Raw genomic sequence first — 15,914 nt, forward strand, 5'->3', positions numbered from 1 at the left:
GTAGAAAACACAAACACAAATTACAGTTGAAATAATTTCATCTAAGACATGGTATTATTCTAGCAGATATTTGGGTCCAATCCCTGAAAAAAAAAAAAATAAAATTAAATTAAATTAAAAAAGAACTATATGGTTCATCGTGACATAATAAAATTTATAAATAAAATACACGCTCAGGGGAGATTTGAACAGATTTTTTCTAGCTGCTCTCCACAGTTGTACATTTTTCTTGTGCTTAAATTAAAACATAACTAAAGAGCTTCATACTTGAATTCAAATATTCTTTTTCTTTCCAAGTATCCATCATATATTACAGAACAAAACCTCCATATAAATAAAAAAGGCAATACTTTCATATAAAACAAAAATACATATAATACAAAATTAAAACAGTTTTGGATCATAATTTAGCAGATATATATGCACAGGTGACTTTGCTGTAGGGTCCGTAGCGTCCAAACTTGTCTTTCCCGACCACAGACACGCAGATCTTGTACCCGGGTTTGTATTTGGTGTACAGGGAGAACATGGGGAGAGGCGCTGCTGCGTGCTCTCCGACCTTCTGCCACCCCCCGAACAGGTTACACCCAATGGCTACTTCTGTGGTCAGATATATGCTGAAAACAAAAAAAACAGTAAAATTAATGGTCATTTTTATTTTAAGTACCTAATACATACTGTAGCTAATTTAATTTTAATTTATTATATTATTTCCTGGTTGGACACGCACAGCAGATGTGAAATACGCAGAGGTAATTCCATATCTGATCCAAAACTTGTCTAAATGAACTAATCTAATAGTTGTAATTAGAATAAATATGATGACACCTTTATTTTGTTAAATGAATGTACAAACTGCAAATTGTCCCTGCATTATGGATGGGTTTTTCTGTGTTGATGACATAAATAAAGGTCCTTCCGTATCATCTGTATTTTTGTACTTTTCTTGTCGACTTTTTTCAACAAAATTTCCCCTGAACTGATGTAAAACTATGACAAACATTTACCACAAGAACGATCCCACCAAAAGAGCGTATCATAACTACATAGTAAATAACTTTAAAAAATCTTTAATCTTTAATTCTTCGATTAACGGAAGCAATAAGAGGCATATTTATTCCAAAAATTATATGCATTAAAATGCTTCAAATAGTCTGTTATTTTCACTTTGTGTCTGGCGCCCTCTGGTGGTAATAGCAGACAGAGTAGAACTTAACGCTGAATCAACGTTTTTTTGCAAATGATGGATTCAACATTTATATTAATCTCACTGTGTATGTAATGGTAATGTAATATTCACTTTTGTTTACTCAATCTTATTATAATCAATGTATTAATATGTGCACTTAAACAATTCTGTTTCTGAGTATTGCAGATTTCATGAGTTGCAGAAGGTCATAAAGTCATATCTACTCAATAACAGGAAACATCTTGGGCGACCATTGCTTAAGGAAGATAAACTAAGGAAGATGAAATGAGGAAGGGAAGACTGACCTTAACTCTGTCCTGAACACACTGTACTGAAGTGTTATTTTTGTGTTTTGAAAATATATGGGTATGTAAGCAAAAAGGAACTACTCATGTTGTAATGTTTTGCATGTTCCCCCTCCCGTTCTGAGATGAGTAGTTCCCATGTAACTAGGGCTCCTAATACTGAATAAAAGGCGTGGAGAAACGAGGGGAGACTTTAGAGGGTATTGAGTGAACAGCAAGTTACATGTAACTAAAGTTCTTCTCTCGGTACTCCCTCCACGCGTGTAAAAGATATTAATCTCTTGTCTTCTCTCTTGTTATTGAATATTGAGTATAGGTGTAAAGGTGAACCTATCAATTTTCAACACAGTAGTAGTTCTACTGCTGTAAGGGCAATCATTTGGATACGAAAAAACTGCATTCATGACAAATACTAGTGTTAACGCTGTACTTGGGTTATGTCCATACGAATCATTTATTTGTACAGTTTGAGCAATTTCAGTGTCATGTTAAATGTACAGAACAGAATGATGTTGGAATGTGATCAGACCCTCTCCGGTACGTACACTGAGAATGAAAGCAACCAAGTTAACAAGTTAGTTAACAATAGCACGGCATGAGCCTTGCCACTTTTATTCTCTGGCTTTTAATACCGTCTGAGTTGTGTGGTCCTCTGTGTCTTTTATTTTATTTATTTATTTATAGTTTTTATCTATTTTATTTTTTTAGTATTGTTTTTATGTATTGATTTAATCATTTTTGTTTATTGATTTTATTATTATTATTTTATTTATTTATTCTATTAGCCTCCTTATGCTTGAAACATAATTCTGCAGATTTTTTTTTTTTTTTAAGTAAAATGTTTTGCATTGCTGTGTGAAGCACTTTGGAAACTGTTTGTTTATAAAATGTGCTATACAAATAAAGTTGGATTGGATTGGATTGACGTTGGGTACTGAGAGGCCGCATAGCCGTAGTTCTACAGCAAGCCAGGGGTTTATGTTTATGTACTTAGCACTTTTATCCAAAGCATTTCTCAAAAACATAGTTGATAACCTGTTATAGTAACTTAATTGTCAGTATCTATAGCTAATGTCAAGGCTCATGGCATACTATTGTTAATTAACTTGTTAACTTTCATTGTCAGCATACGTACTGGAGACGGTCTGATCACATCCTAACAACATTCTGTTCTGTGCATTTAACATGACGTTGGAATTGCTTAAACTGTACAAATAAATGATACTTAGGGACATAACCTCTCGTCAAACACACATGTTGCTGCTTGGTTTCAACCAGACACATTACAGACTTTTGCCAAGAAGAAGCAAAAAAGCGGGAGAGTGTAAAACTGTTTGATTGGTTGATTACACGCCACAGGAATGCCCATTAGGGAGTTTCTGTTGCACGTCTGGTCACTGCACTTCCATGTACTATGTGACATCACACAGGACTTAAGGCAAATGTTTAAACTGTGAATACCGTATTTTCCGGGCTATTAGACGCGCTCTTAAGCCTCTAACCCCATCAAAAAACGCCCACGCGCCCCGCAATCCAGAGCGCCCTATACACGAATCCACTCGGGGGTCCCAGCACGACTTCAGTAAACTACAAAGCCGCACCAGCCGCAGCGCACGCAAACACACACGGAGCAGACAGTGACCGCACAGCGAAACACACCCGAAGCCACACTCATCATTCCACGCCGACGAGGAATGGAACGGAGGAAAAACCAAAAAAACAAGTCCAATGTGCCACTCTGAGTCACAACTGAACAACTGCGTCACTGCGAACACACCAACAATCCAGCGGTCCCAGACAGCACCCTCCCTACACGCCACAACTGAACAAAGCCCAGAGTCACCGTGAACGCGACAAAGTCCAACTGACTCATCGAACTGTTGTGTTTCATTTAAAGTCTGGTGCGGTTTATTTGTGAAAAAATTTCCAAAATAGACCATTTAATGACAGTGCGTCTTATAATCCAGAGCGCCTAATAGCCCGGAAAATATGGTACCAATAGACCAATCACAATGTTCCTCATATGTCCAGACCCCGGACTTTATCTTAATCTCTCCTTTATTCCTGCAGGTATTTCCCAGTTTAGCGCTCTATTTGCAATGTGGTTGTGGGTGGATTTTAGGTGTTTAGTCCCACTTAAAAATGTGTCAAATTTGTAAGTGGGACTGAAGTTTTTATGTAGTAAAAGCTTGATTCTGCATAGGAGTGCAAGACCTTGACGGGAAATCAGGCCATTTTCAAGGTTTCCCAAACAACATTGAACATTTTACACAAAAGACTGCATTCACTTCAAGAAATGTAATATTGTAGTGCAAGATGGAAGATAAAGAGACACATTTTTTCCCATGTAATGTGTTTGTACCTGTAGGTGTCCATGGGCGGGGCATTGGGCACGTCCTCCTCCAGGCTCCAGATCAGAGACAGCTGAGGGGAGGGGTTTTTGATCAGGGCTAAATCCAGCTTTAGTTTGGGAGGGATGTTGTATTTAAAGGCCTCTTGAGGTAAGGAGGAGGGGAAGGGGAGCACGGGTAAAGGAGGGTATGGCACCTTCTCCTACGACAAGAAAAAATATATAAATAATTAGAATGATTAACACATTTACATATATTAGGAATGGGATCAATGACAGTGGACAGATTATCTGTGCTTACAGTTGAAAATAGTTCAAATCAGGTATTTCCATGTGCATGTCTCACCGGCTCTGACTTGATTCTCTTGGGATTCCAGTCCACTTCAGGAGAGCAGCGTTCCTCCTTGGGTCTCTTCATTGGCACTGGTGCTGGTCCTGGTGCTGGTCCTGGTGCTGGTCCTGGTGCTGGTCCTGGTGCTGGGGATGGGGATGGAGAATCTTCTGGAAGCTTTGGTTGGTCTTTTTTATTTTGCAAAAACGTGGCTAATCTCTTAATCACCTGAATTTAAATAAAAATAATGACATATTTAGAAGTTATAAAACTCTTCCATGTAGTATTGTAGCCTTCAAAGTGATCTAACCTTACCCTCTTTGGAGAAATGTTAGTGTTAAAAGAAGTCGTCACCTGCTTGTGTTGCACATCTTCAAAGGCTGCTTTCAAAGCTGTAATCCACACATTTCTATTAATTAATTTTTTTTTAATACATTTTCATTTAAAATTCGTGATATGTAAGCTATACATTTTGGTTACTGGTTACCTGCATTTTCTTCATGGAGGCGCTCAAATTCTTTCTTAGTCCTTTCCTTGAATCAACATTGGCAACAAATGAAAATGATAAGAAGAAACAAGGTCAAAACCAAAGCACATTTTGTTTTCTAAAAGTGATAAACTTACCATGAACTCTGAGACACTGGAATGTTCTAGTGACACTGTCTCAGTACTGCCCAAATGAGACCTGAATGATCAAATATTTGAAATAAGGAATAGTTTAAAGAGTACTTATAGAAATATAGTAAAAGAAAGAATATATTTTACATACTGGCCTCTGTTGGTATTACCAAGAGGAGGTGTTGGATTCTGATTGTTGTGAAAGAAGAGTTAGAAAAAAAATGCATTTGAGAAACTGGACAAGTACTTATTTTAAATTTTTCAGACAAAAAATATATGAAACCTGTGACATATGTGCCAGAGCTTGCTCTGCCCTGTCAACTACTGTCATCATCTGGGTCTGGAGAAAAAGAAAATATCAAGTATAAGAACTAAATGAATTAAGTATGAAGTTAGTATATGATTAACTTTGTAACGGTTTAGTTACCTGCAGAGTTTTGAGTGAGGCCTCATAGTTTATCCCCTGATCCAGTTGTTGCTGAATATTTTCTATTAGGGCATCCAGACTGCTCTCCTTCTTTTTAATGGCACTGGCAACCTCCTGCTCTATCAGTCTCTTCAGCTGTGGTCACAAACAGGAGCATACATGTGAAAATTATCTACAGATCTAGAGTAGAATAGACAAAAGTTGGACTCATGTAAGGCTAATGTTACTTAAAAAATACTCAATATTCAAATAGAAGAGCAAAGTAGTAGTCCAAGAAATTGCAAAAGTATTGTGGGAAGCTTCTGCTCAAGCATGAGTGACTTGAAGAGTCTGTCAAGAACATAACATCTGATTTATAATTTAAAGCCAGGAAACAGCATCAAATAATGCACAAAATCAGGTATTTTCAAAGAATAAACACAAAACTTAGAAAAAATTTGAAAAAAACAAAAAAACATTTGAATCATACCTTAATATGAACATAAAGCTTTTATCACTTGTCGACTCAGAGTACTGTACTTCAATAAAAAAAATATTACTCAAGTAGGATTAAATGGCTCTACTAGCTGCCAAAAGACAGTTCTGTAGTGATGTATATACTGAAAAGAGACAACACAAAACTTGTATACCCATGCAAATATGATTTGGTGTATTAAGTATAAGTTAGTGTTGGAAATATTAGAAATGCATTTTTTTTTTCTTCTTGATTCAGCAACATTATGTTTTAAGATATGGTGGGAGTAAATGTATGCTGGTAGAAAAGTACTGTAAAAAGTAAAAGAATTTCTTTATAAAGTTACTTGAGTAAATGTAAATGTGGAACTGTAACCTCTGATCTAATTAAGTAAATATGTGTCAAATCCAGTGTTGGGAAGGTTACTTTTAAAATGTATTCCCCTACAGATTACAGATTACATACCCCAAAATGTAGTTTGTAATGTAATCCATTAAATTACTTAAAGTGAGTAACGTAATCTGAATACTTTGGATTACTTGGTTTGCTGTAGAGAAGCAAAGACTCGGATATCTTCACATAAGATGTTTTATCTGCTAAAAGAAAATAAAAAGCCCAGACTTTCCTTAACCAAATTAAAAATATTACTGATAGAAGAGGATGAGAAACGGTCCGCATGGCATGGTTTATTTCTGTTAAATCCTGTTTTAGTCCTGGTTTATATCTAGTTTAGGTCTGGTTTTAGCCCCAGTTTAGATCTAGTTTAGACCTGGTTTTAGTCCTGGTTTAGTCCTGATTTAGACCTGGTTTGATCTAGTTTAGACCTGGTTTTAGTCCTGGTTTAGTCCTGGTTTAGAACTGGTTTAGTCCTGGCTTATACCTGATTTTAGCCCCATTTTAGATCTAGTTTAGACCTGGTTTTAGTCCTGGTTTAGTCCTGGGTTCAGTCCTGGTTCAATCCCGATTTAGTCCTGGTTTAGTGTCCGGCAATGAGTGGAATAATAATAATAAAAAAATAAAAAAAAAAAAAAGGGATACAGCCCAAAATGTGAAAACAGGAAAATACCGCCATGTATTCCATTTATTTTAACAAAGTAACTGTAATCCAATTACCACTCACTGAAACAGTAACTGTAACTGAATACAGTTACTCATAATTTGTACTCTAATTACGTAACTCTGGTACATGTAATCCGTTACTCCCCAACACTGGTCAAATCTCAAATACAATAAAAGTGCAACAAAAGCTCTTTACCTCTCGTTTGGAGACTCGGACTTTCTGTGTGCTGGAGTAAGGAGCAGATCTGGCAGATTTGACGTCTTTCATTGTGAACATCATGCAAGAAGCACAAACCAGCTGAGATATAAAACTGAGCCCAAACCAACACGAAACCTCACCACCATTGTATATAAGATGTGGATAGAGGAACAAACTCAACGCTGCCACGCGCCGACGGTTTAGTTTTAAGACGCTACCTCCATCAAGTTTAGCTTCCGGAATAAATGTGAAGCAAAGACTTGACGTTAAAAAAAAAAAAAAAAAAAAAAAAAAAAAAAAAACGTAAACAAACGCCATAGAAACTTCCGCGCGTAAAACTGCATGCTTTCGTAGCCGCGTCTCAATTCGAGGGCTGCAGCCTTCGGAGGACCCGCCCCTCGCACACTTCGAAGACTGCAGCCCTCGCTTTGGGACACGGCTGGAGCATGGATCTACGGCATGTGTCCATTAAAATGATTTAGTGTGACATGTGCGCGCATTGGAAATCTAAGCGACGTGAAAAACATGATAAAAAGAGGCGTAAACATCTCAACTTAAAACCATAAACTAAATACTACTTTATTTTTTATTTTAGAAAACATATTTCCACCAAGATATATTTAATACATTGTTTACACCAAGCAATAAAAACTATAAAAGAAAGAAAAAAAAACAAAACTTGTTGAGACAGTTGTGATACAGTTATTTCATACTAAAAAGTGCAAATCCACCCATGCAGATTGAGTTTTGGAGTAAAAAATCCATGGCAATGTCCAGTGCAATCCTCCTGGTTGGGTGGCACACTCAACATACTCATACAACTTTACCCACCACAGACATAAGTACAAAGAAGTGAACTAAAAGAGTGTGACGTCACCCATAGCGTTTGGCTTCAGTCAAATGAAGCTCACGATGCTGAACCAGGCTCCAGATTAGAAACAGGAATATAACTGACAAAAGAGATAAATAGAAACACCAGGATCAAGTAAAACAGGTTAAAAACAAAATGCCAAGCCTCACCGGAGCAGATACAGAGAGAAGGACCACAGCATTTCTATGTAAGTCAGTTGGAGCCAAAAGCGTGCCCATGTTCACTTTCTGTTTGGAACATGGCAGCTAGTGTGTTTCAAAAATTCATTTTAAAATTTATTTCTCTGTCTATTTATAGTTTAGAAATACTGTAATTGTAGAATAGTAAAACAGTTTGTAAACAATATTAGGTGACATATTCAGTTCCTCTTTCCATAACCCATATACTAAAAACATTTTTAGTCATAAAAAAATAAAGGTCATATAATTATAACATTCTGAGGTATCCAATTAGAGCGCATTTAATATTTGTTATCATCATAAATTTGCACAGGTCACTTTGCTGTGAGGGCCATAGCGCCCGAACGTATCTTTGCCGACCACAGACACACAGATCTTGTGTCCAGGCTTGAACTTGACGTATGTGTAGAACATGGGGAGGGGCTCCGCTGTAAGCTCTACTAGCTTCTGCCACACGTCGAACACACCAGTGCCAGGAGACACTTCTGTAGTGATGTATATACTGAAAAGAGACAACACAAAACTTGTATACCCATGCAAATATGATTTGGTGTATTTCAAAGTTAGTGTTAGAAGTATTAGAAATGCAACATTATGTTTTAAGATATGGTTTAATCATGACACCTGTGGATAATTTTCAACATTTTAAATTGCAATTTTGATCTACTTGTGAATGACTTGTGGACGTGACAGGAGCAATAACATCTTAAATACAATAGTAAAAAGAAAAGTTAAAGTTACTCAAATATGCATGAATCACTTTAAATAGCCTACAACTTCGAGTGAATAAATGAGTAGGGGATACAACTATAACATGGTTAAAGCTCCTAAAAGCCACTTTGTTTTTTTATATAATAGGTCTCCTTTAAACATATGAATCAATAAAACAATACATGCTTTTGAGGTTAGCCCCAATTAACATTATTGGCAATATTGTGAGTTACTTTTGCTTTAATCAAGTTCCTTGTACTACTGCAGTATAATATGGCTAACAGCCTTAGACTGAGCATACGCAAGCCATTTTGTATGTACCTGTACGTGTCCATGAGCGAGTTATTGGGCTCGTCCTGCTCTTGGCTCCAGACCAGAGACAGCTGAGGGGAGGGGTTTTTGATCATGGCAAAATCCACCTTTACTCTGGGGGGCATGTTGTATTTCGCGGCCTCTAGAGGTATGGAATAGGGGAAGGGGAGCGGAGGTAAAGGAGGGTATGGCACCTCCTCCTATGACAAGAGAAAATAAACAGATGAATGACTAACATGTCACTGAGATTTGTCAGCCGTATTTACCACCAATCAGCAAAAATATATGTAATATAAAATTTTAAAATTCAATGAAAATGAAAAAAATCTATCAACAAAGAAACTGAGTGACGTCAGAGATTTATCTTGTTCTTGTGTACTCAGTTTCGTATTGTGTCTCATCTTGTAGGATTTAGGTTGCCCTATTCCTACTAAATTACTATACATTTATTTCCCAATATATACAGGCATTTCAGAAGTGGAAGAAGAGCCAAACACTGTGCCGAATACTGTTACTTCAAAATAATATTACTCAAGTAGAAGTACAAAGTACCAACAGTGCATAATGTGCATGTCTCACCGGCTCAGACTTGATCCTCTTGGGTTGCCTGTTCACTTCAGCAGAGCAGGGTTCCTCCTTTATTCTCTTTATTGCTTTGAGTGAAGAGTTGGGGTCTTCTGAATGCTCTGCTGGTTCCTTTTTGATATGTATAAGCTTTGCCAATCCCTCAAACACCTGAATATAAATTATATTTCATGAGCAGGCTATCACAAGAGATTGTCATGGTAAGTGGACCAACCCTGAGATCTGAGCGAGCCTGGGTCGAGTGGCCACTGGTTAAAAGTGAATATTTTATGTTACCCCATTTGGTCAACGTACATTGATTTTAGGAGATGGAGTTGTCCGCTCTTTAATATCTTCAAAGGCTGCTTTCAAAGCTGTAATCCACAAATCACAGACATTTTTTTTCTTTAGTAGGTTTAATTTTTACTCAAAAGTATTGTATACTTACAGTTACCTGCATTATCTGCATGAAGGCGCTCAAAGTTTTTCGTTGTCTTTTCCTTAAAAAATAAAATAAAATTTAAAAATTAGGTTGTGGCCTCGGGCTGACCACTTCCACAACACATGGCTCAAGTTGAACTAAAAAGCTCTTGTATTAGTGTCTGTAATGTGTGGGAGCTGCAGAGCTGACTGCACAGAACCTAAGATGATCATGTTAATCTCATGGAGACACTTTTTTTCATCTGCACAGTAAAGCCTTCTGTTTGTGTGTGTGTTTCTGTGTGCAGATCACAGCACACTCCTCTGCAGGCATTTCCACAGTTCTTCATTTCTTCATTTACCAGCTGTTCTCTCACGTGGCTCATGGTGCGTCATTTTGGGATAATACTGAGCAGTGCGACTGAACCAACAGTGAAATAAATAGAACAAAACCTAGTGCACAGAGCCACTCCAAACACACTAACAGCAAGAGGTAAAGTGAACAGAACCAATAGAAGTTTTGTCTCAAGGTGAAAATACTTACCATAAACTCAGAGACACTTGACACTGTCACATTGTCTGGGTCTAATAAAAACAACTGGATATCAATTTACACTACACAATAGAATAACATGATATACAGTAAAATGCATGTGAAGCACTTACCCAGCAACTCTGTTTTTTCTATTTTCTCTGTCTTGACAGTTTGTGACCTGAATTATCAAATATTTTAATAATATTTTTTTTTTTATAACAGTTGTTATTAAAGAATATATTTTACATACTGGATCATGCTGGTATCACCAAGAGAAAGTGTTGGATTCTAAAAAAAAAAAATTATAAGAGATATTTCATGTAGATTATAAATGTGTTTTTTAAACATACAGTAAGTCTCACAATACCTGTGCTATATGTGCAAGAGCCTCTTCTGCTCTCTGAGTTACTGCCATCATCCGGACCTGGAAGAAATCAAATTATTTTATTATTATTTTTTAATACATTTTTTAAGCACACTGAAGAAAAGTCACAAACTGATATATCAGATAGTATTCACCTGCAGCGTTTTGATTGAAGCTTCATAGTTCAGGCCCTCGCCCAGCTGTTGCTGAATATTTTTTATCAGGGCATCCAGATTGCTCTCCTCCTTTTTAATTGCACAGGCAACCTCCTCTTCAACCAACTGTTCTAGCTGTAAACACAAAGGTATACTGTTCATGATGGGGAAATTTGCTACAAACAAATAATAGCAAAAGAAAACTATCAAGACGTGCAAAATTCTGTTATGCAAGAGTAGAGTAAATACAAACATGCATGCATTTATGTTGACATGCACGTCTAAACTCTGCTCTCTGCTTTCCCCACACTGTCTATTCCAGTGTTAATAGAGAAGAACAAAAAGCAGTACCTCTCGTTTGGAGATTCGTATTTTCTGTTCGCTGGAGGCAGAAACAGCTGCTCTGGCACTGTACGAGCTCCTCATACTAACAATCAAACAATATGCACGTATTAGTTAACATGAAACATTTTATATCACCAAATGTACATATTAAGCTAAACTGTAATGAAATGGTAAAATACGAATGTTAAAATGGTAAAATATGGTAAAATAATGAAATGTTTACAGTCTATGGCTATGGTTTCGCTGAGGTTGTGAACCATTTGCACTTTTTTTTTTTTTCTTAAGGGATATACTGGAGCAAACGGCACAGAATCATTATTACAATTTAAATGTATCATATAATGGTAAGTAAAACAAAATTTGAGTTTTTAAAGTGCACCTGACAGAGTAATCATGTAATAAATTTGCAGGAGGAAAGATGCAGCGGTGCTTCCGGTCTTCCCACGTTGGAAATGAGACAATGGGCTACAGTGAGCTATAAGGAGCATCAGCGCCCTCTTCAGGTCAGGAGTGAGAAGTCTTCAAAAAAAAAAAAAAAAAAAAAAAAAACGGGCCTCTTTTTCAGGTTTATAAATGAAACAAAACTGAATTCTGAATAAATATGAATTGATCCACTTGTGCTCGCTTTACAAAATTTGTATAAAATAAATGGCATCTTAATTTCGACATGATCATTATGAAATACAACCATTATTATCTCTTCTTATTTCTTCTGGAGGTGGACAGTCAGTTGCATGGTTCCATGAAAATAGAAAGTTAAACCATACTGAGGGACATTTTCCTGTTCTCCAAGAAGATAGATAACTTTAATGCCATACTGTGGAACATCATAGCCAAAGGAACAACATTTCCAAGACAAGAAACAAGCAAAAGAAAGCCACTTCAGTCCAAATAAGAGTTAAATTTGTGGAAAAATATGCATTTATTTTAGTCTCTTTTTTGGCTAAAATGTTACTTACTATGGCTTGACTTGAGGTTAATGAAAAAAGGATAGAGAAATAAACTGGGCTTCTTTCGTTTCACTGTATATAACCACTAGATGGAGGTCTTGCTACTAGTTTATGTCACAATTATTAGTGTTTGTAGCCTTCAATGCATTCATGTGTTATAGCTGTTATTATGCAACAGTTTGATGACTCCCATTCAAATTACATAATATTTTGCTTCAAAATGTTAATCACTACTGTAACAGTCCTACTTTTTCATAATTCTGAAACCCACTGATATCCTTGCAGTAGTTATTACTAAATTGTACGGGTGTAACAATATCCAAGTGTCACGATACAATATCGTCACAGTATGAACCTTACGGTACGATATTTATTGTAATATCGTGGGAAAGCTCACGATATGGTGAGGAGCCTCACGATTAGGGATGTAACAATATCCAAATCTCTCGGTATGATATTTTCACGATAAACATGTCACGGTACAATATTTATTGTGATATTGTGACAAGACTTAATCCAAAGAACTAAGGCTTAAAAGTGCTTAGACCTGTTATTTCTTGTAGTCTGCACTGAAATGGAGCAAAGGATCGTGGTCTATGTAGTTCCTTCTGTCTTTTTTGCGCCATAACTTTTAGTTTATGCAAACAGACTTGTAATTCGATATATTGTGATGGTCCATAATATTATTGTGAGAACTCTGACGATATGATATCACGATATTTCAGGTTATTGTTACATCCCTACTAAGTTGTGTAGTTATGTGTAAAGTTATTTGTTAAAATCAAAACTATCAAAAACAAATTATCCAAATAACTAAATGAAATAGTCTACTTTTCTGCATTTGTTTTGCTTTATGTGAAACAAAAACATCTGCAAATGTTTTCAAATGAAGTTTATTTTACATAAAACTTTTGTCAACAATGCAATAACCCACAGCATTATGCTACAACAATGTCATTAGTTAGGAAAATATTACCTTTGCAATGTTATGAACTACTTCAAGTGAGACATACCAAAATACTTGTTTCTTGCACCATCAGTCACATGATATGAAAATACAGTGATCAAATAAATAGATTTGGTATAACAAAAAATGTTCCTTCCAAGTTTGCTTCAAATTGCATGTTTCAATGTTGTTGTCCCAAAAGCCACAGTGTGTCTTTGGTATCATTTAAAAAAATAAAATAAAAAAGAACAAAAATAACCCACAAAAGTCAGTAACAAGAAAGTTCAAATACTACAAATAAAGCCTACACTACATCAACACTACACATCTATAACTAAGGAGAACTACATTCATCTAAACTATACATACACAGCAAATATTTACAAAAATTATTTCACAAAATTTGGTTTAAAATCAACAGAAATCTTTAAATGTTTTGCAATTGTGAAAATATTGCAAGAGGTAACGAGAATCCACATTTGTAATATAATGAATAGTATGTTATATGATAAAGGTGAATACACAATCAGTGATTTTTGGATCAGTGCATTGGAATAAGCGACCAAAATATAAAATAAAATTACCTGAAAATTTTGATTTGAAGAGTAAAAAGTGGGCAGCCATGGAAATAACCTCATACTATTTAAATCAATTTTGGAAATAATTTTAATGGTGTTTTAATTCATACAATAAGAAATGTATGATTGGAAGTACAGTGCATATGAAATTGACTAATAAGGTTTAGTTGGGAGGATGGAACAGTTTAAATGAGACTAAAAACAGTAGTTGCTAGAATTGAATTTGGGTGCATTCACAAAACATCAAAACTGGGACTAAATCAAGACCAGAACCGAGTCTAGATCAGGACTAAAATGGGCTAAAACAAGATTATATGGAAGCTTTAAGAAAAGGAGAAATGGCAAGGAGTTGAAGCTAGAGATATTATTTGTTTTAAAATGTTAATCACTGTGGCAACAATCTTAATTTGTCATCATAGGAATCGTGATTTCTATGAGTGAAAACTAATAATGCTGAGGTTGCCAGATAAGCAGCTCAGAAAGAGCAACGTAAATTGATTGCAACCATTGATAAGGTTAATTTCATCTTATTGTGAAAAGATTTGCAATTTATGTTTTAATAATAGCTCAAAGTTCACAATTTTAACGCAAAAAGATGTATGAACTGACAAACTAAGACAAGAATCACATTTCAGAACTTGCTTGTACAGATCAAAACTACAGGGATAGCAGTTTATACGCAGAGTAAAACTTAATATTTTGTTATTTGTGGAGGAAATTATGACACTTCAAAAACCTTTGTGATTTGCTAATTGCGTCCATTCAAATTGTCATTTCAATTAGACTGCGATAAATCTTGCAGCTCTGACTCATTTTGAATCTGGTGTGTTTATTTACCATATAATGTCCTATGGCACTATCTCAAGATTTTCAATTTCATAGCAACTTCATCTGCAATATTCAGTCATTCGAGGCATAGTTTGTTTACATTTGGCACAATCGGCGATAACAGTGCACCAGCAGAATTCAAAAGTTAATGTGGAGGACTTGTAAGTATTTCTATAGATGTTGTATTGTGCTTTTACTGTTCTATTTGCGTTTCCTCAGTACTAGATACATGAGGCCACTGAGGAGGGTCATGGGGAAGGCCACCCAGGCGACGATGAAGGACGCGCCGTAGGAACCATCACGGAGACTGGGACCATGGAAAGTCTCCTTCTGGGCAGTGTAGACCGAGGCTGCGATCATTACGCACAGGCCTAGAGGGGGAGAAGAAGAGGTGTTTAGGTGTTATGTAAGCAGCAGGTGATGCATATATAGACCCATAAACAAATTATAAATTCATTCATAAATTGTGGAATTGAGGCGAAAGTGAAGTGGAACATAATGCTATTTTAAAGGAGAAATTAAGCCTCAAAATATGAAAAAAAAAAAGAATACTGGCAAAGAAAACCATTTGGAACCATCATATCATGAACTACATGTATATTTGAGAGCCTCTAACCCAGGGGTGGGCAAACTTTCTGGCTCACAGGGTCCTAAAGTTTGACTGAAGGGCCGGACAGAAGACAGGACATAACGTGTTAAGAGCTCAGATTCATCACATTCTTATTCACATTTATCTAGGACTTCAGACGCGTGCTACAGGTTTCATCACTGCTGTGAAAGACTCAGAACAAATAAAACTGTTGAGACCAAACAACCACAGACACACACCTGTGAGTGTGATAAAACCTGACTCCAAATTGTTGTACTCGTTAATAATTACAACTAAGAGTCCATAGGTTTCCTTGATTGATTTCTACCAACTCATAATTGGAAGCAGTGCAGTCTTATATCTTAAGCACCAACTACTTCACTCATGGTCTGAATAACTCCTGTCAGAACACTTTTCCCATAAAGCATTGCGGCCAACATAATACGCCGCAACTCAATGTGTATATATAGTGCGCCATCTACTGGGAAAGGCTAGAAATGCATGACAAATAAAACATCAACAAGGTTTATTATTGTAATTTATTCCAGTTCGGCGGGCCGGATTAAAAGGTTTAAAGGGCCGCATACGGCCCCCGGGCCATAGTTTGCCAACCCCTGCTCTAAGACATTTACAAT

At 36.3% G+C, this 15,914-nt stretch overlaps 3 protein-coding genes across 7 annotated transcripts in view; all 3 read right to left on the reverse strand.

Moving 5' to 3' along the window:
- Positions 1 to 240: 240 nt before the first annotated feature.
- On the reverse strand, positions 241 to 7,203 carry LOC110155761 (activating transcription factor 7-interacting protein 2-like). Of its 2 annotated transcripts, none has more exons than XM_055153070.1 (10): positions 6,930 to 7,203; positions 5,221 to 5,355; positions 5,077 to 5,133; positions 4,945 to 4,982; positions 4,800 to 4,860; positions 4,663 to 4,708; positions 4,530 to 4,567; positions 4,191 to 4,403; positions 3,857 to 4,047; positions 241 to 617 (listed from the first exon to the last, which is right to left on the reverse strand). In XM_055153070.1, the coding sequence occupies exons 1-10, from the start codon at positions 7,011 to 7,013 to the stop codon at positions 401 to 403; spliced, it is 1,080 nt and encodes a 359-aa protein (XP_055009045.1). In that variant the 5' UTR covers positions 7,014 to 7,203; the 3' UTR covers positions 241 to 400. The 2 variants fall into 2 exon arrangements, with proteins under 2 accessions (XP_055009045.1, XP_020775579.2); XM_020919920.2 differs by having other exon boundaries at positions 4,491 to 4,567.
- Positions 7,204 to 7,481: 278 nt separating this feature from the next.
- Positions 7,482 to 11,828, reverse strand: LOC110155762 (activating transcription factor 7-interacting protein 2-like). Its single transcript, XM_020919921.2, has 12 exons — positions 11,768 to 11,828; positions 11,395 to 11,470; positions 11,044 to 11,178; positions 10,892 to 10,948; positions 10,775 to 10,812; positions 10,656 to 10,702; positions 10,534 to 10,574; positions 10,024 to 10,069; positions 9,885 to 9,943; positions 9,585 to 9,740; positions 9,015 to 9,205; positions 7,482 to 8,484 (listed from the first exon to the last, which is right to left on the reverse strand). The coding sequence occupies exons 2-12, from the start codon at positions 11,467 to 11,469 to the stop codon at positions 8,280 to 8,282; spliced, it is 1,050 nt and encodes a 349-aa protein (XP_020775580.2). The 5' UTR covers position 11,470; positions 11,768 to 11,828; the 3' UTR covers positions 7,482 to 8,279.
- A 1,387-nt stretch (positions 11,829 to 13,215) lies between these two features.
- Positions 13,216 to 15,914, reverse strand: part of emp2 (epithelial membrane protein 2) — a 35,559-nt gene continuing 32,860 nt past the window's right edge. For all 4 annotated transcript variants that reach the window (XM_020919947.2, XM_055152557.1, XM_020919945.2 and 1 more), the window contains exon 5: positions 13,216 to 15,061. In XM_020919947.2, coding sequence (XP_020775606.2) covers positions 14,892 to 15,061 — 170 coding nt within the window. In that variant the 3' untranslated portion in view covers positions 13,216 to 14,891. The remainder of the gene's footprint in view (positions 15,062 to 15,914) is intronic.

Source organism: Boleophthalmus pectinirostris, unplaced genomic scaffold (assembly GCF_026225935.1).
Source record: "Boleophthalmus pectinirostris isolate CB_2022bp ecotype Guang Dong unplaced genomic scaffold, ASM2622593v1 HiC_scaffold_17, whole genome shotgun sequence".
Classification (NCBI taxonomy): Eukaryota; Metazoa; Chordata; class Actinopteri; order Gobiiformes; family Gobiidae; genus Boleophthalmus; species Boleophthalmus pectinirostris.